At 39.3% G+C, this 19,606-nt stretch overlaps 1 protein-coding gene across 1 annotated transcript in view; it reads left to right on the plus strand.

Annotated features, from left to right (window-relative positions):
• The window catches only part of LOC126299484 (uncharacterized), a 66,820-nt gene that overhangs the window by 32,401 nt on the left and 14,813 nt on the right, over nucleotides 1–19,606 (plus strand). Inside the window, exons 4-6 of the mRNA XM_049991421.1 lie at nucleotides 478–666; nucleotides 6,233–6,337; nucleotides 17,715–17,876. Coding sequence (XP_049847378.1) covers nucleotides 478–666; nucleotides 6,233–6,337; nucleotides 17,715–17,876 — 456 coding nt within the window. The remainder of the gene's footprint in view (nucleotides 1–477; nucleotides 667–6,232; nucleotides 6,338–17,714; nucleotides 17,877–19,606) is intronic.

Genomic DNA, 19,606 nt, shown 5'->3' on the forward strand with positions numbered 1-19,606 from the left:
AGCGAAAGCAATTAGATCAGTGAGAAAGTGTTCTATCATCTACTGTACACACGCCAAAAACTTGACTTACAGCACTGCTTACTGTCAGGTGGTCATACAACAATCGTTTCCCAGTGGGAACATCAGTTATCAAGACTAGTGAAGATTTTATATACTATGGAAAGGAAAGTAACTATTATTTTGTCTAATGAGCTTATATGCCCATATTATTATTGTGTGGTACTTTCTGAAACTTAATTATTTTTATCTCTACAGAGTTAAGAAGTCAGTGTCTGTATATTTTAATCCTCAGTTATTCTGTTAATGACAGCATTTGGATAGTAATTCTTCCTAAACTTTGTGCATACAGTTGCGTTCCCCAAAAGACGTATTTTCTCTTCTAAGAAAGAGAAACATTTATCATCATAGTGTATTCTTGTTAGCTTTTGTTCAAGATATGATTGTCATTGATGACTGTATATTTACTCCTCCTTGCAGGAAGGGAGTCTGGCAGAAATTAAAAAAGCATGGGAACAACGTAAAGCTGCATCAGGAAATCCAGATGGTGGTAGTCCAATGTCTGTGCTTGTTGACAGAATGAGAAATATCAGTATTGAAACTGATGCAAACAAAGAGCTTGCACAGGGTGTGGGTTCAGGCCATCAGCAAGAAGATCGCAGAAACGAAGTAAGTGTTAGTGAATTCCTTTCTGTATTAATATAAGAGAAGTACTTCAGCCTTGTAATGCTGAACTGAGTTTACGACTTTAAATGCCTATCCACTCTTACAATGTGTGTGTGCTTGGTGTACAGGTACTGTTAAGAAAATGTGTTTTTTGTGTAAAGTAAAAAGTAAAGTTGTGTGGCATACCCGGATGGTCACCCATGTAAGAAGTGGCCTTGCCCGACAGTGCTTAACTTCAGTTATCTGGTAAAAACTGGTATATCCACCTCAGAAAGGCCATTGACTGTCTGTATTTTGATCAAGAGTCATGGAATAAACAGAAGAGGGAAACTAAAGTTATAGGAATGAAAGTGCTGTTGAAATTGTTACATTTGTGTGTGGTGTGTATAATAATGTTTATTACTTATAAACTTTTAAAGACAATTAAAATCTTTAGCATCAAGGGAACTGTAGCATGGGTATGGTATTGTCAATAGTATTTCTCATTTCAAAAGTTACCCACTAACAGTAGCAACAAAGTGAACTAATGAAAGAGAGGAAAGTAATGTAATCAGTAGACCTTTTAGCTCTAACCTGTATCTTCAAAGCACATGCACAGCTGTTTCACTGATATCTGTAATTCGTTGCACAAAATTCTGTGTGTATTTTTCCTGGCCTTCTTTCAAGAAATCAGTGAATACTCTTTAAACATTTTTTCCTCTTAAAAGAGGGTGGGACAGGCTTCTTGTCATGCTCACATCAGAACATGTACCTGTCTTTCTTCATACTATTTGTTTTTTGATGCATCATTGTTGTTCTTCAAAAAACTTAATATGTTTTGATGCACAGTTCACAATCAGTTTTAATTAAATTTGTACATTTGTTTGTCCAACAACTAAAGTAAACAGTTGGAAAATGCCTAAGAATAGACGTTAAAAAGGTGAACCTAAATCTCTTTATCAAGTGCTGACCCAGTGTTTCTATAAAAATCTGCTGGCATATAGCTCTCATGGTAAGTGAACTTATCTTGAAGAGAGTTTTCACTGCATTCATCAATAGGCAGCAGCTAACATTTTATACTGAAATATCAGTCTTGTGTTTTATCTGTGACTTTGTGCAACTAACAGCACAAAAGCAGGTGCAAGTCTTGGCATTCAGAATGTGGATCAGGGTCATGTGTTTCAGTTATTACCAAGATACTGTATCATCTCAAGCTCAGCTTCTGAATTTTTAAAATATGTTTTGCTTTCCCTACACATGTGTGGAAATTTGTGGCCTGACATTCAAGTGGGACAGGAAATCAAATAATGTCTTAAAAATGCAGTGTGTCGAAAAGTGCTGATTTGTGAAATCAGAATCTGCTGCTAGATAACATTCATTATTGAGTCACTCCACCCCGTGCATTGTAACATGGCGTTCTGCCCACAAAGCTTGCCACCACATTGCTGCTGTAGCCTTTTCCACTCTTCGTTGGATGCACTCCTGAGTTCATCTAGTGTGTTTGAAGATTTCCTGTGATAAGCATGGCAAGTTTCAAGTGGTTCCAAACGTACTGTAGAGTTTCTGTCGACAGATATTGCGTGCAATCCCCTTGGGTTGATTGCTGCCTCCCCGAGAAAGGTATTCACAATGTGGGTATGGAGTGCCTCTGTGTTATCATCCTGGAAAAAGAACTCATTGCTGAAATGTTGTAAGTAGGGCTGGACAGTAGACTGCAAGATCCTGTCACAATACTGGAAACCCTCAAATTACCTTTGATAGTGATGTAAACCACCTGGCATCTGTACTGCATAGTTGGTTCAAAGATGAATGATGCACCTCCCAGTTGAAACAGTGACACTGCATGCCTCGAGATGTGCATTGGCATCTGCCTGCATTCACGCTCATTGGCAACAGTTGCCATACAATTCCTGCTCTCATTGGTGAAGTGCACACAACGCCATTGCTCCAGGTTCCATTCTAGCTGTTGATTTTCACACACACACGCACACATGCTGTGGTTCTGTCGCCTTCTTCTTGGAGAGCCTAAAAGCCATGATTTGTGGGAACACATCATCAGGTAGTGCCATTTCCCACAGGTGACCACTGAGGCATATTTTCGTCATGTTGTGTCTCAAAATAGCAGTTTCTGTGGTGTTTACCAGCTCAAAACAACACTTCCTTTGCTGACAAACCACCGTGTCGTAAAGTGATAATTTACACTCAGTATAAACTTGAAATGACTCTTCAAGGCTTATTGAGAATGAACAGTGTACATAAGCTGCAATGTCTTGTTCATGTTCGAGAAACAGCATACGTTTCTGTGCTCCCCTGAGACCATTTATGTTACACGTAGTGATTGCCTGTGGTCAAAAGAATATATAAAAAGAAGTTCCTAATAATAGTAGTAATAATAATAATAATCACAAAATATGCTAGCCATGAGCATGGAGCAAAATTGTTTTGATTGGTGTGTAATGGAATGTTATGGGTTTTACTGTGAAATTCTCACAAGCTAGTTTAAATTGTACAGAGACCCTCAAGACAAGTGTTTAATATACATTGTAAACCAGGTAAGTAAGAGGAGTGATCAGAACTGAAGATTACAGGCCCGTATTTTTGAAGTGGTAATTCTGATACATGCAGCTGGCAGTTGGGCAGTTTTGACACCCTCCACCTACAGTGCAAGCTGTAGGTAAGGTGACTCATTTGGAAAACTGGTCTCGTGAAAAAGTCCACTCACTTATTTGATTTCTGTGGGCAAAACATGTAAACATAGCTCAGAATTCAGTGGCATCTTTAAGAGATTGTGAAGAGACTGCAGTGCCTCATCAGCATGTTGTAGAATGCTGTCAAAAGTTTGCAACCAGTAGGGAAAATGTCAATGATGAGGTTCATCAACAGATTTGCACAGCTCACACGGAGGAGCTGATTTAGGACATGTTACAGCATATCATGGTAGAACTGAGACTGTTGTTTGGAAGTGTTTATCACATTGTTCACAATATTCTTCAGTACCAGAAAGTTTGTTCCCAATGGGTTCCACAAAATTCGACCGATGTTGTCTTTAGGGCTGAACAAGGAAAAGTGTATGGGGACAAGTCTGCAACTTTTGGAATGGTTCTCCGTGGAAGGGAACAGTTCTCTTCACTGCATTGTCATGGGTAATGAAACATGGATCCGTCACTACACCCTCAACAGTAATCAGTCATCACTGGAATGGAAACACCCCCTTCTCTCCAAAGGCAAAGACATTTAAGGTGACATCATATGCCACGAAAGTGGTGGCCACACTGTTTTGGAGCAGCACAGGTGTTGTACTCGAGGAATTTATGGAAAGAGGAAGACAGTGGCTGCTGACCAGTACTGTGAAACCTTGACAAAATTGTGTGAATCAGTCAGGAAGAAACAGCCACGACTTCTCACCAAAGGCATCATCATCTTCCTTAATGACAATGAGCAACCTGTTAAAGCCAAGAAGACCACCACACTGTTGAAACAGTTTCGCTGGGACATCATTGACCACCTTCCATACAGCCAGAACTGCATTTCAAATGATTTCCACCATTTTCTTCACTTGAAGGAGCACCTAGGAGGCTGACTATTCACTTCATATGAGGAAGTGAAACACTTAACAACAACATGGCTGAACATGCAAGGACAGGATTTTTACCAGGAGGATATACTCAAACTTGTCCATTGAAGCGACAAGTGCCTAAACTGATTTAGAGACCAATAACCTAATGTATAAACTATCAGTTGGCTGTATTGATTGTATCAAATAAAATGTACATGTTCCACTGCAAAATTTGTAATCTTACTTTCTGATCCTCCCTCATATGTTTTATTTCATGACATAACATTTTTGCAACATGTGTTTCACTACATGTATGATGAGAATGCAATCCTTGATTGAAATAGAGCTACATAAATCCTTATTTCCATAGTTACATTGTAGCCATTGAGGCTTATGACTAATTGTTCTGTGGGTGTATGAAAGACACTCTTGTTCATTTAAACAATACAAATTTGAATAGCAGCTGTGTTGCTCAAGTGTGAGCAAGTTCTCTAAACTCCAGTACAAGCTGCATGTGGATTGGTAATTAATGTGCAACAGGCATTCTGCTGACTTATTTCGTAATAGGTAGTATACATCATGTTGTAATACAGATAATAAGTGAGATTTGACCTTTGCCTTGAAAATTATTGTGGTGATGTTGGCATTTCTTAAGGTTCACATGCTTACTTAGCTATTTGTGTGTCTAGTGGATACAGTTACAGTTGAGGGGTGTATACAATCAGCTGTCTTGTTTGAACTGCCATTGCCTAATGAAGTGCTGAGGAAATCTGTCAGTTGAGGAACTGTTGTCACATCGGCCTTCTAGTAGGGGCCTTGTTATGGATGTCCTCACTGTTAATAAATAATAACTACAATTCTGGCAGCGGAACAGTCAAATGTGAGTTTTTGTCCTTTCATCAATGTTCCCACAAACACTGGCTGGTGCTGGTTCATTTCTGATGGACTTGAGTAATATAGGTTCATAGCTGCTTTTTACATAGGTAGAAAATATCACTCAGTTTGTGCAAATTTTATGAAGATGAATTAGAAATCACATTTAGAAATTATTACAACTATTCCACATAACTGAAAAATCAGAAGTGACAAAATTTGTTGTGTTGACATACATTTTCTCAGTATTTTCTCTCACATTAGTTCTGTATAAATGCTCCCGAGGTACTATCTTAACCAGAGAAGATCCATGAAATATGTCATTTTATTATTTTTGGTTTGATTCCATTATGTGTAGCACATATATGAATGGTATATGTCTGGTACTTTCTCTACTGCAGCTTATGCCAGTGCCTTAATTAGAGTTTTTCTATTTTAGGGCCAGCAGCATAATATATTTCAGATAATGGCATGATTGTTAGACGAATGCATGAGAATAACTGCTAATAAAAACTAGTATTTATTCATGACGGACTGTTTCAGCCTTTATCACCATTGTCAAGTACCTGTGAATACAATTATGGTGAGAATCTGCATGAATGTGGATGTAATTTATATTAAAATGACTATATTTTGCCTGCATTTAGATGGATAAATCAGAAGTACATATTGCGCTATTCGTCTGCATAGTCTTTGTATACATACATCGCTGTAAGAGTTGAACTGGCAAACCATAATTAACATTATTTCAATATATTTATGTCACTTACCATCTTATCAAAACAGTGATAGTTATGACAGTTCACTAATGACATAATATGGATGTCACATTAGCTTAGACATGAGTACAATATGGTTACTTTACAAAATTGTATTTGTAGGTGCTTGACAATGGCAATAAATGCTGAAACAGTCTGTCATGAATGAAGATCAGTTATTATAAGCAGCTATGCTGGTTCATTTTTCTAATAACTAATAAATAATGTGAGATATTTGCAAAAAGTAAAAAGTACTTTTTTGTCCATCCTGTGTACAACTTCCACTGCACACAAATTTATAACTGCCATGTTATGGCAATTTTTAAAATTCCTATTAAATTTGAAACTGCACTTTAAAAAATTTACATACTGTTTTCATGACATAAATTGTCTGCCTTTGCAGGCAAAATGGTTGTTATCGGCAGAAATGGCTTTGGGCTTGCAATTTTTCCCTGTTCTGGCGGTTTTGGAGGAGGACCTTATAAACCAAAACAAGCTTCTGCGTTTGGTAAGTCTGTAACAGTTCCCTTCTTATCCTTTATATAGCTATAAATTCTTGATATGGTTATATCATGTACACTTTTTTGTGGACCAGAGCAGTACTCATATAATTTAAAAAAGAATCAACATTATGGCTTGGGTGAACTGCGTGAGAGTCAAGCTTTACAACTTTTATTAATACAGTTTTAAAGCAGCTCTCCTGATCATGTCTCCCATATGACAGAGACATGAAACTAATGTTTCTTATTAATAGCACAGTTATAAAGAAAAAGAATGAGATAAGAGGGGTAGTTTTGCTCCCTTTTATACTTGTAATGGTGTAGGTCTGTGTCACAGGGCTCTGAAACCAGTCAGTAGGGTAAATGGCAGTGTGTCGGTATAACAGAAATGGAAATGTGCGTATGGCTTTGTTGGCCGGGAGGCCCCATGCGGGGGAGGGTCCTCGGCCGCCGTATCACAAGTCCTTTTCAGTTGACACCACTTCGGCGACTTGCGGGTCAATGATGATGAAAATGGTGATGGACACACGGCACGCAGTTCCCTGCTGGGAATCAAACCCGGGCCCCCTGCGTGATAGGCGGAAACACTACCACTACGGTTCGGAGGTGGACACATTACAGAAATAGTATACTTTCAGATAAGTTTATAAACTCAAAATGAAACTCTTTGAAACTTTGTCGCACATTGTTTAAGTAACAAACTCCTGTGAATGTAAGAAACATCAGATTAAAGGGGCCAGCCATAGACAAATATCTAATATGCAGGTGTAAAATATTGTAACAGTGCATAATTGATGCTATTCAGGTGTAAAAAGGCTTCTAGTTTTTGCTGGCATACTGCTTTCAACTCAATGTATTGATAGGAACCATGGGCACAATAATTTGGGTTGTGGAAGATAATGCATACACAAAACCAAAATTGATGTAAGGACTGTGCCTAAAAAAGAGGTTTTCTGTGAGCTCCTTAATCAGCTTTCCCACCCCTTCATCCTATGTGGTGATTTTACTGCACACAATGTTCTTTGGGGCTGTGCAACCACCTGGCACAGGGGTAGAGGAATTTGAGAGCCTTCTTATGTCCTCTGGTGCATGTTGATCATGTGGTGGAGCACACACTTCACCACTGCAACAGAGTGATTCTGCTATCAGTCTCTCGGTACACAAATTGCTCAGTGAGAAGTAATCAATAATTTGCACTCAAGTGATCACTTCTCAATTTGGTGCCCAAAAGAAAGCTGTAATGATGGGAGCTCAGTAGAGCAGACTGGACACTTTATAGGCAACTTGCTGTGTTTGAACACAGGAATTGGTGGATCATATTACCCAAATGATCCTTCGCACTATTGAAGCATCCATTCCACAGTCTTAAGACCAGCTGAATTGGCGGTCTTTCCATCACTGGTGTGATGAATGTCATACTGCAGTCAGGATCAGGTGGGCAATGCTACACTGGTTAAAGTGCGGGTCAGCTGCTGAGAATCTCATAGCCTTTTGGGTAGCAAAAGCTAAATGTCACTGATTTATTAGAGAAAACAAGAAGAGATCTGTCAGTTTTTGACCACCATAAACCATTCCACTAAGAGTACGGTCATACAGGAGACCATCAGCATGATTCCTGGGAGATGTGGGAGGTACCCGATGGCTACTGTAGTGGGGAATGGCAGTCTCCAGATGAACCCACAACACATTACCCAGATTATGGTGGCCTATTTTGCCACAGTTACTGCTACTGCCAGTCATGATTCAGTTTTCAGGCACCACAATTGATTGCTGAAAGGGGTAGTTGAGACTTCAGTTATACCACTGACGAAGCATAGAACTACCTACCCCTTGTCCACCTGGAAGCCAAATTGATCTGCAGCTTATGACACATTACCTGGTCACAATAGGGTCCGTTATAGCATGTTCTGGCACCTTGCAGGGTGGAGAAAAGAAATCTTCCTCGCCCTTTTTAACCTCATTTTAGCATCAGGTCACTTTTCTAACTTGTGGTGAGAGGCAGTTTTAATTCCACTTTTAAAACCCAGGAAGGACCACACATACTCGAGTAGTTATCATAGTGTTTCTCTCACTAGCTGCGTGTGAAAGCCCTTGGAGCAGATTGTAAACTGCCACCTTGTCTGGCTCTTGGACTCCAGATAGTACCTTAGTCACCTTCTGTGTGGGTTCAGGAGGTATTGCTTCATCTTTGATAACCTGGCCATCCTGGAAGCAGCTATATGACAGTCCTCCTTGTATTAGCATCACCTCCTGGGTATATTTTTTTTACATCAACAAGGCCTACAATACTACTTGGAGGCGCCTTATCCTCGGGCAGTTCCACAAATGGGGTTTTCAAGGATGTTTTCTTATCTGTATACAGTCCTTCCTCACACCACTCTATTTTAGATAGCGATGTCCTGTCTGATCACTTTGAGCAGGAGAACAGTGTCCTTCAAGGTAGCGTTTTAAGTGTGAATGTATTTGTCACTGCTATTGATAGTATCACATCAATTGTAAATATCCTGTCCAGTGTTCTTTGCGTGACAGTGACTTTTGTGTCTTTGGTTCCTCAGCTGGATGCATAGGTGGAGAAGAGGGAGGGGTTTTAAATTATCAACTAAAATGTCTGTGTGTATTCTTTTTAACTGTTCAAGTTCTGTTTTAAACATTTCTGAGTTGAGGATGAAGGACACTTGTTAATTTTAAAGACACGATGATGTTTCTGGGTCTCACATTTGACTCTAAACTTACATAGTTGCCACACCTCAGGGACCTGAAAAGACAGTTCCTCATCGCACTAAGTATTTTAAAATGGCTTAATCATAATTCGTGGAGAGCAGACCAAACGTGTCTGCTCCAGTTTTACAGGGCCTTGTGCAATCTCAACCTCATTATGGATGTGTGGTGCATGTAACTGCATGACACTCTTATTTGTGAACATTGGATGTGGAGCACGCTATAAAGAAATTTGGCTGGCCGCAGGGGCCTCTAGAAACAAGCCCCATACCGAGCCTTTAGACTGAGGCTGATGACCCATAGCTCCACATGAGGCAACAACTACAAATGCTGCGACAGGTCTGTAAAACACTGTTCATGCCATACACACCTGCATACCATACTGCCACTCACCCACCATTGGAAAGGCTGTGTTCTGACCGGGGGAGCTGGGGTTGCAGTGTATGCGGGAGGCTGGGCACTGAGAGAGAGGAGTTCAGTACACATCCAGAGGTGTTAGTGTCACAGCAGTATCTGTAATAACTTTTATTTCCCAGGCTGAGTTTACAGAGTTACAAACTGTCTCAGTGCATCAGACAGCGGCCAGGCATAAGCACGTGTCACAAAAAAGTGCTGATGCCTCGTAGGTGAGTCGTGATGTCACAGGCCCAAGTGAGTGAGTCACGGCCACATAGTGTGCTGGCAGCAGTGTGGGGTTGGGAATGTGTTGCCTGCCCAGATGTTCTGTGGTACAGTGTGGCTCACACTGCAGCGCTCTCATAGACAGCTCGTCATGCACTCAGTTGAGAACAGCCGACTGTGTGGTCCAGGATGTCTGTTGTTGTGAAGACTAGGCTCGAGTCGACCAAGACTGTGGCAGATATTCGTGAGTCGGACAGGGGGCTGAGCACCTGGTTGTTCAGGAGATGACAGCTCGCTGCTGGCAGGTCATCCACGATTGACCCTCAGTGGAGGGGTAATGATTGCACACCAGTCTTCTCCACACCCACCGTGTCCCAGTAGGCAGTAACTGCAGACCGTGGCTGTAGTTTGCATCAGGTTGGTCGTGTTTTGGTGTTGAAGTCAACAGGCAGACCATTGTTAGTTGGCTTGTGGTTTCACTGAAACTTAGTACTATCATTCTCTCTTGTTCTAGCGAGATGGACAGAATGGCAGCAGGGTTGGATGTGTTTTCGAGCTCCAGAAACGTCATTATTTAAAGAGCTGAGCCTGCACCTATGATGTGGTGGCTCTGGGTGTGTGATCGCTTTTGCCCCTGTTTGTTGGTCTCATCAGTGCTCCGTGTCTCACTGAGGTAATTCAATAATTACTGTAGGTCACTGAGCTTAGGTCTTTATGCAACATTTGACTATTGCAATGGCGCTCTGAGGCTGAAGTTATATAGTGTACTTCATACTACCTTGTTATGTAGCACTGCAGTATTTGCACTTCTGCTTGCCTTGCTTACTGGATGCCATCTTGTCCACTTCATGGGCAGTATGTATTTTTGACATTCTGATTGGCACATTGACCCCAGGTTAACCTTCTCGGCTCTGAGCTTGCTGGGTAGAAATTTATAAAAATTTTAAACATGTGGAATGAAATTATTCTGTGACATAACAGCTATTTTTTACTCGACACTAAGTGTGTAGGCTGTATGGGATTTGTTCTAAGGATTGCCTTTTAGAGATGGGCTTGGCCGCTTTTAATGTTTCACACCAAGGTTGTAGTAGGTCTTTACTTTGGCTGTTACAAAGGTGCAGAATTATTTGAGATTTGATGAATTTTAAGAAAGATTGCACTCTGGATTTCAGGTTTTGATCTCCATTTTTTAACATTTTTTAGATAGGCATCACATTATTAAATTTGTGTACACTGATGACTCCAAACAAGGTTCTTCCCTTGGCTGTGCAGGAGCATTTTCTAACCACGACATCAGGATTTACCGCACTGTATTTTTTGTAGAGATCCATGTGATACTGAAGGCAATGCTGCAAATGAGATACATTCATGGCAAACAGTTTGTCATTTGCAATGAGCCCCTTAGTGCCTAACAATCATTGCAAAATATGCTCTTAGCAGAGAAAATGGTCCAGGTGATACATGTCCAACTGTACATCCCAAGTAGTGATGGAAGCAGGTGTCATTGTGCAAGGTATCAAGATACATGGGAGTTTGGGGAAATGAACAGGCACACAGAGCTTACGAGGAAGCTCTTAAGGAGCGTATTATTACACAGTGTTCTATTCCCCTGCAGGCTGTCATTTTGCTGGTGAGTCAAAGATCCATACAATTGGAGAGTGGTGGCTGGCAGTGATTGGCAGTAAGCTGCAGTTGGTGAAGCCAGCTATCTGCCTGTGGTGTTTCTCATGCCAATCACTCTGGCAAATCACTGAACACCACATTTTAACTGAGTGTATTTTATATTGTGATAAGTTGGCAGAAGCAAATTTAGGAGGGGCTGAGGGAGTATGCCCTTTAGTTCAGCTGATGGACGAGTTGTATGTGTTAAAGCTTATTTAGAAAATTTTGTAAAGTATCTGTATTCTGGCCAAAGATTTTGAGGACTTCAATATGGTTTTCGTTACAGCTTATGTTTTACTAATTATGTGACCTTCTTCCACACTTATCTCTTAAAATTTTAGTATGAGCACTAAAGACCTTGATGTTCATGCCCACACCACCATGTCAAATCAATCAAAAATGTGATAGTAATAAGAAAACCAGTATTATAAACAGAACATTAATTTAGTTCTGACAGAACGAAGTACAGGTTAATGTGGAATTTGACCCACAGTGCAACTTCCCCTTTTTAAATACAAAAAGTTTTGATAGATCTCAAAGTTACATGTGAGGTAGCAGAAAAATTCCAAAGATCAAGTGGGGAGCATACCACAAATGTTAAAATTTATAATCTGCTGTGTTCTCACTAATCTAGCAGTAGAGGTGTCATAAGGAAACAGGAGAATATAATAATAGAGCAAAAAAAAAAAAAAAAAAAAAAAAAAAAAAAAAAAAAAAAAAAAAAAAAAAAACCACCAACGTTCAAGCTAAAAAGTCATTTTCCTGATTTAATGAGGAATCATATGCTGAACAGAGGTTTTTTGTAGTAAAGTTTAGAAATACTTGAAGTTGATGGATAGGAATAACTGTACAAATTTACAGTTCTCATATGCCAGTTATGAGACAGGCAAAATACCCTTACTTCAAGAAGAATATAATAATTCCAATCCCAAAGAAAGCAGGTGTTGACAGATGTGAAAATTACCAAACTATCAGTTTAATAAGTCAATAAGTCACAGCTGCAAAATACTAACACAAATTCTTTACAGACAAATGGAAAAACTGGTAGAAGCCGACCTCGGGGAAGATCAGTTTGGATTCCGTAGAAATGTTGGAACACGTGAGGCAATACTGACCCTACAACATATCTTAGAAGAAAGATTAAGGAAAGGCAAACCTACGTTTCTAGTATTTGTAGACTTACAGAAAGCTTTTGACAATGTTGACTGGAATACTCTCTTTAAAATTCTGAAGGTGGCAGGGGTAAAATACAGGGAGTGAAAGGCTATTTACAATTTGTACAAGAAGCAGATGGCAGTTATAAGAGTCGAGGGACATGAAAGGGAAGCAGTGGTTGGGAAGGGAGTGAGACAGGGTTGTAGCCTATCCCTGATGTTATTCAATCTGTATATTGAGCAAGCAATAAAGGAAACAAAAGAAAAGTTCGGAGTAGGTATTAAAATCCATGGAGAAGAAATAAAGACTTTTGAGGTTCGCTGATGACATTGTAATTCTGTCAGAGACAGCAAAGGACTTGGAAGAGCAGCTGAACGGAATGGACAGTGTCTTGAAAGGCGGGTATAAGATGGACATCAGCAAAAGCAAAACGAGGATAATGGAATGTAGTCAAATTAAATCAGGTGATGCTGCAGGAATTAGATTAGGAAATGAGAGGCTTAAAGTAGTAAATGGGTTTTGCTATTTGGGGAGCAAAATAACTGATGATGGTCGAAGTAGAGAGGATACTAAATGTAGACTGGTGTTTCTGAAGAAGAGAAATTTGTTATCGTGGAGTATAGATTTAAGTGTCAGGAAGTCATTTCTGAAAGTATTTGTATGGAGTGTAGCCATGTATGGAAGTGAAACATGGACGATAAATAATTTAGACAAGAAGGGAATAGAAGCTTTCGAAATGTGGTGCTACAGAAGTATGCTGAAGATTAGATGGGTAGATCACATAACTATTGAGGAGGTATTTAATAGAATTGGGGAGAAGAGGAGCTTGTGGCACAACTTGACCAGAAGAAGGGATCGGTTGGTAGGACATGTTCTTAGACATCGAGGGATCACCGATTTAGTATTGGAGGGCAGTGTGGAGGGTAAAAATTGTAGAGGGAGACCAAGAGATGAATTCACTAAGCAGATTCAGAAGGAATCAAACCAGTCTCAGGACTGAAGACCACAACAACAACAACAATATGCCAGTTTTATGTAACTGAAGTTTCTGGGGAGAATGGCATTCAGAGTGAACTAAAAAAATGCAATATTTTTTTACAGTTAAAAATAACACTATCTTATAAAGAATAATGATGTTGCTAAATGTGCATATAGTGCTTGAATTTAAGGGCTCTGATTATAACTCTCACTGTACAACCAGGGCCTAGAAGAAATCTGCAGTGTATCCTTTCTGCTGTAACAGGCTACTTAAAAAAAAAGGAACACTTTTAGATTATAAAATGTATTGTCACAATTGGTATGTGAGCCATCTGTACAGGGATGTCTTGCAAAGTGTAAAACCAATCATGCACTGGGTGTTATATCCCAGAGAGCCCCTCATCTTAATGAGTCATTGCCAGCACCCGGTATCTGGCCTTTCTGTGGGCTGAAGGGAAGGGAAGCCTAACATGTCCTTATAGTAATGTCTCCCCCCCCCCCCCCCCCCCATCCTTTACAATAGTTTTCATTGTTCACAACTGTGCTGTGAACTCCATGTATATGCTGTGAAGTATGTGTTGGCCTAGTCTGGGAATCTGGGCATTGGGTACTATGCCAGGTAGTGACTGTGTTGGTGAGGAGGATCTTGGATCTGAATAATTAGCATGTAGGCCAAGTTTGCCCAATATATATTGTGCTCTAGGAAAATGGTTAAACCATTGATCTTCATAAAACACACTGAAAACAAATTTGGTGCTGTGTGTTGGGACCCTTGCTGTTCGTGTTGTATATTAATGATCTTGCAGACAATATTGATAGTGACCTCAGACATTTTGCAGGTGATGCAGTTACATATAATGAAGTTCTGTCGCAACTGTGCTGGCCCCCGGGTAGTGTCTAGCACAGTCTGCACTTTGATTTGCTCCTATTTAGTGAATTGATCCCCTTTGTACCAGCCTGGAAACAAGAGTGGTTAGAGTGCAAATGACTCTGGCAATAACTGTTTGCAATGTCTACTTCTCTCCAGATAGGCCACTTCCTTTTGTTGAACTGTCTATCTTAATATAGCAACTTACACCCATGTTTCTCCTCCTTAGGAGACTTCATGCCCACCACCCACAGTGGGGGATTTGTCTCTCCTCAATGATGCAGCTACTGTTTGTGGAGAAAACAATCAAGTGGAAGTCCTTGCTGCTGTGTCTCACAACCCACATGCGACCAGAAGAGAAATATTGAGGCAATCAGAAATTTCACGCATGATTGTTTGGAAAATCCTGAAGCTCCACAAATTTCATCCAAACCATGTATCCATGCATCAGGAACTACATGGCAATGACTTCCAAAACCATCTAACATTTTGTCACTGGGCAGTTCAGCGGATGAAAACAAACCAAAACTTTTTTTGCCAGAGTACTTTTCTCCAATGAGGCAATATTCACAAACCATGGCCGAGTTAATCGCCATAACATGCATTATTGGAGTGAACAGAATCCACACTGGATTTGAGAAGTCAACCATCAGCGACCTTGGTGTGGTACAATTAGCAATAAACTGATCGGTCCATATTTTATCGATGGTAATTTGAATGGCAACAAATATCGGAACCTACTTGAAAATGAACTGCCAGATCTACTTGAAGACGTGAGCATCGAACTTAAACAAAATGTGTGGTTTCAACGTGATGGTTGTCCAGTGCATTATTTATTAGTAGCGCGCAATGTACTAGATCAACTTTACCATGGTCGCTGGATCAGCAGGGCAGGTCCTGTGAATTGGCCAGCCAGATCGCCTGACCTTACCTTGCCAGATTTTTTCTTATGGGGTTATCTAAAAGATATCGTTTATCAGGAAATGCTTACCACTTGCGAAAACATGAGGCAAAGAATAAGAGATTCTTGTGCTGCAATTACACCAGACATTTTATCAAGGTGTGTGCAGGGATTTACAGCACAAGTCTTTAAATGCATCGAAGTTCGAGGTCATCACTTTGGAAATTTGATTTCATAAAACGGTGAGATGCAAGGAATTTCTGGACAACAAGCAGGCCGAAAGTGAGAGGCGAGGGTACTAGCTGGAAACAAGCACCCCAAAATTCGTTTACTTGCAAGTATTTTCAAATAATCAACAATAAAACGAAACCAGTCGTTCCTTTTCAGGACCACCAAATCTTAAATGGGAATACGTTCATCTTTAGTTAGTGAGTGGGTTAATCCTTTCCTCAGTTAGTCTGTTAACTCTGTGAGAGTTAATGAGTTTGCTCATTAGTAAGTAGGATGTTTAGTTAGTTTGTTAGCTAGTCAGATGATTTGTTTGGTAAGTAAAAGTTGTGTGCCCTCATAACCATGAAACAAATGAAACTTATCCGAATCTGCGGAAAAAATTAATATTTGGGTCAACATTTGTAAAACTCTAATTCCTCTCTCTCAAACCCCTCACTAAAAGGAGAGAGGGAGAGTTTTGGTTTTAGCAAATCAAAATTTATGAAGTAAATAAGTATTTTTTATTTATCAGTAACCATTTTCCACACAAAAATGATTTCATGGATTCTCTTGAATTACAGTGCCAACTACCAAGAATCAAAACAAATAAAAGACAAAATGTTCGTAGTTTTTTATGTAGAATCTGATTGTGCAATAAACAGTGGGGGTTCCCATTTGAAATTTTAATGTTGCCTCCTGCTAATCCCCAGGGGGCTGGGATGGCAGGCAAATTTTAGGAGCAGCAGATGTCCCCCTCGAAAATAATCAACTTTGGATTCTACACATTTTTTCTTGTGAAGCTTATTTTTCGAGTTATTCTCGTTTGTCAGCTTAAAATTTACGCCCTGTATATGCACTTTTTCAAATCTGCATGGTGTTGTATGTGTAATTGTGTACTATATCCACCCATTTGCTGATGGAGAATCATTAATGGTAGACATGTGGATGTGACACATCCCCATTTTCTTCACCAGATCTGTGCATTGCAGGATATCCTGTGTGATTGTCTTCATTTGTGAATGACACATGCAAAGAGAAGTCAGAATCTACTACCAATCGGCAAAGGATTTACATTGAGAATAAACGCCTACTTTTGCTGCTTGCACTCAGAAATTGAATGAATGCAGTCTTTCGCCCTTTAAATCTCCAAGCTGACTATGAACTTCCACCATGCTGGAGTAGCTTGGGTCAGCAACATCTATTAATCAGTAGAACGAAAAGCTACTCCAGGTTGCAATTTTTTTTCTTTTTATTGATTTGGTGATTAGTTTTGGGCTGAGACCCATTTTCAAATCATCATAATGTAATTGAATGTGGCATTTCTAGAGATGTCAGAAATGTGCATTGTACTTTTACAGTGCATACAAATATCATGATTTGAAAATGGATTCAGCGCAAAACTAGTCATCAAATGAATAAAAAGAAAAAAAAATTGCAACTTGGACTTGATTTTTGTTCTTACTGACACCTGTAATTGTTGACTGATGTTCCATGAAATTACCAAAAAAAAAAAAACTGCAGTGACTGTTCTTTGACTGCAGGTTTGTTCAAAATATTATCGACTCATCACCTGTAACAACGTGGAAAAACAAATCATCCAAACTTGTTGATTGTATTTCAGGAACACTCATCGTCTTCACGTTCATTGCTCTCTGTAAGCATTTTGTTACCCACCTTGAACACAATTTGCAGTATCTGAGCTTTTCTGTGACAATTTTGTAGAGAGTGATGTGTCCAACATCAGGAAATTAATGTGTTGGAGGACTAATTGAGAATCAGATTGCAGTTTTTGATCTATTTGTTGCACTATTTCACCAGTCTGGTTATTGAGTGAGCCACTCCTGTCTTAGTCATGTACATTTGTACAGCTGCTTTAAAAGTCACCATAATTTTACGTTTCCTTCACTCAGTACCATAGATCCATGCACTAGGCACAACCCCTGGCTAACCTGAGTAGCTTGAGATCCTTTTGCTCACACACAACTTATGCTGGCAACAATTTTTGAAGCCATTGTTGTTTGCTATCACCCACAGTGAAAGGACTATTGAATCAGATTGAGAACGTCTATGGATCTTTGTTCGGAACTGCCAGAATTGTAATATAAACAAACACCCCTTATTTTTTAAAGATATCTTGCAGAATTTTGGAGAAAATAATCTTAAACCATTTATTTTTAACTTGATGTTACTGTGTAGTTTTTGTATGCTAGCTGTTACATAATACTGTACCACAATGTAAAACACTTGTTAACTAAAGTTTCTGATTTTCCAGGAACGTGCTCAGTTGGAAGAAAAAGTGAAAAGAACACTTTCAACTTTTGCTCGCATTAAACTTGATCTGAGTGGATATGAAGATGAGTGTCGCAGACTGCAAAATATTTTACAGAAATGCACTAGTACACTTTGGGCACCTGTTAAAACTGAAATAAATAAGGTATTCTGAAGTATGCTGTTATTTCTTTACTTTCTCTGTTAACAAAACTGAATTTCAGATTATGTTTGGTCAGTTATTGTTAATTCAGAAGATTATTTCAGTAATGTTTTGCCATGTTTATCATAAAATGATATCAATTTAGGAAAATCAATATTGTTGAGAAGAGTTCCATAGAAGGGAGTATAAACTGTTGTCTATGGAAAGCTGTTAGAAAACTTCTTGCCAAGGTCTGGAAAAAAGTAATCATACTTTGCTTCAATCAAAAAAAGTTCAGTTGGTATACAGGTGCATCTTTTTACTGTACGTAGGATGACATGGGCAGCTAATGTATACAGTTTTGACAGATGGTGCCATGCGACATAGTTCACAAGGAATTAGCATGCTATATCTGTTATATCTATGGGTGGGATGTAGCAATTGTAAAGTAAACTGCAGCTATCATGAGGGCAGTAGGTAAACTGACAGGTCATTTCATGTGGGATTTCCGGATGAGTGCCTATTTCTCGGTCGTGTATGGCATGAAGAACACAGACTGTGGCTGTGAATTATTTCACTGCTGCCTCTAGAATAATACCAGTACTAATAAACTTATCTGATAGACAATAGCACTATATGAAGTAGAATAACAAGTTGAGGAAACACGTCTAAAGACCCACTCTGTTGGTGGAATAATACAACTACATACAATGATAAATGTAGGAGCCACCCATTTATTGAAAAATGCCTTCAGCAGCCATGACAAACCATGTACACTAACAGTGTGGGATAAGATACCAAAAGAGCTATCTGTAGGTGTATAATTGAGTTTAGTAGTTAGTTGAGAATAATATTGATTTTGCCTGATTAATTGTGATTATACTCAAATAAATTACAAAGTCCCCAAACAAAAAACAAAGGACACGACCTGAAAGCAAGTGAATTTATAGACTAGTTTGATGCATAGTGCTTTTAGTAGGGATAAGCTTAATACACTTTTCATTCACTGAAAAAAACCTGCATATGCATATTAGAGACAATGCCCAATATCTGCCTATATATTTACATTGAAACTGGTAAATTGCAAAGGTATCAGCATGTAAGCACACGTTGTGTGACATGTTCACATCTGTAGTTCTAGTAGTATCAACATTATTACAGTGGGGCATAAATATCTGATAATATTGAAAATAATCTTTCTGTCAAAAACAAGAATTTACCCTGTGAAACTGTGGCTATCCCAGATGCAGATATGCTGCAATAGTGCCCAACTTCTCTTGGCAGTTACAGAAACTTGTGATCCATATGAAGACCTCTCAAGCTGCATTGTATATGGATACTTCTTTCCTTGTTCTCCTGTATTGTATTCATCACTAAAACAGAAAAAATCTGGCCGAAGCTTGAACTAAAAGTTATCTCTTACCACCGTGTTGTTAACTTCTGCTTACTCAAGTGTGTTGTAATGCCACATTCCATAAATCCCCTCCATTGTGAATTCTGTTTCTTTCGAAATACACAAACTGCTGCATTTTGTATCACAGACCGTGCTTGTATGTAGCAATGTCTTGCACAGTAGTAGTAAAAACTGGTGCAGCAGGTTGATTGACTAAATGTTTATTTTTGGTATGGAAACTTGCCACACTAAGCTGAAGAGTATGGGGCAGTGCAGTTAAAAACAGAATTGGAGTGTGGAGTGCCAAAGTAAGCACCCAGGATAAAAAATTTAGCTTCCCCAGGAGACATTAAGCGAATAC

The sequence above is a fragment of the Schistocerca gregaria genome, chromosome X, assembly GCF_023897955.1.
Source record: "Schistocerca gregaria isolate iqSchGreg1 chromosome X, iqSchGreg1.2, whole genome shotgun sequence".
NCBI lineage: Eukaryota > Metazoa > Arthropoda > Insecta > Orthoptera > Acrididae > Schistocerca > Schistocerca gregaria.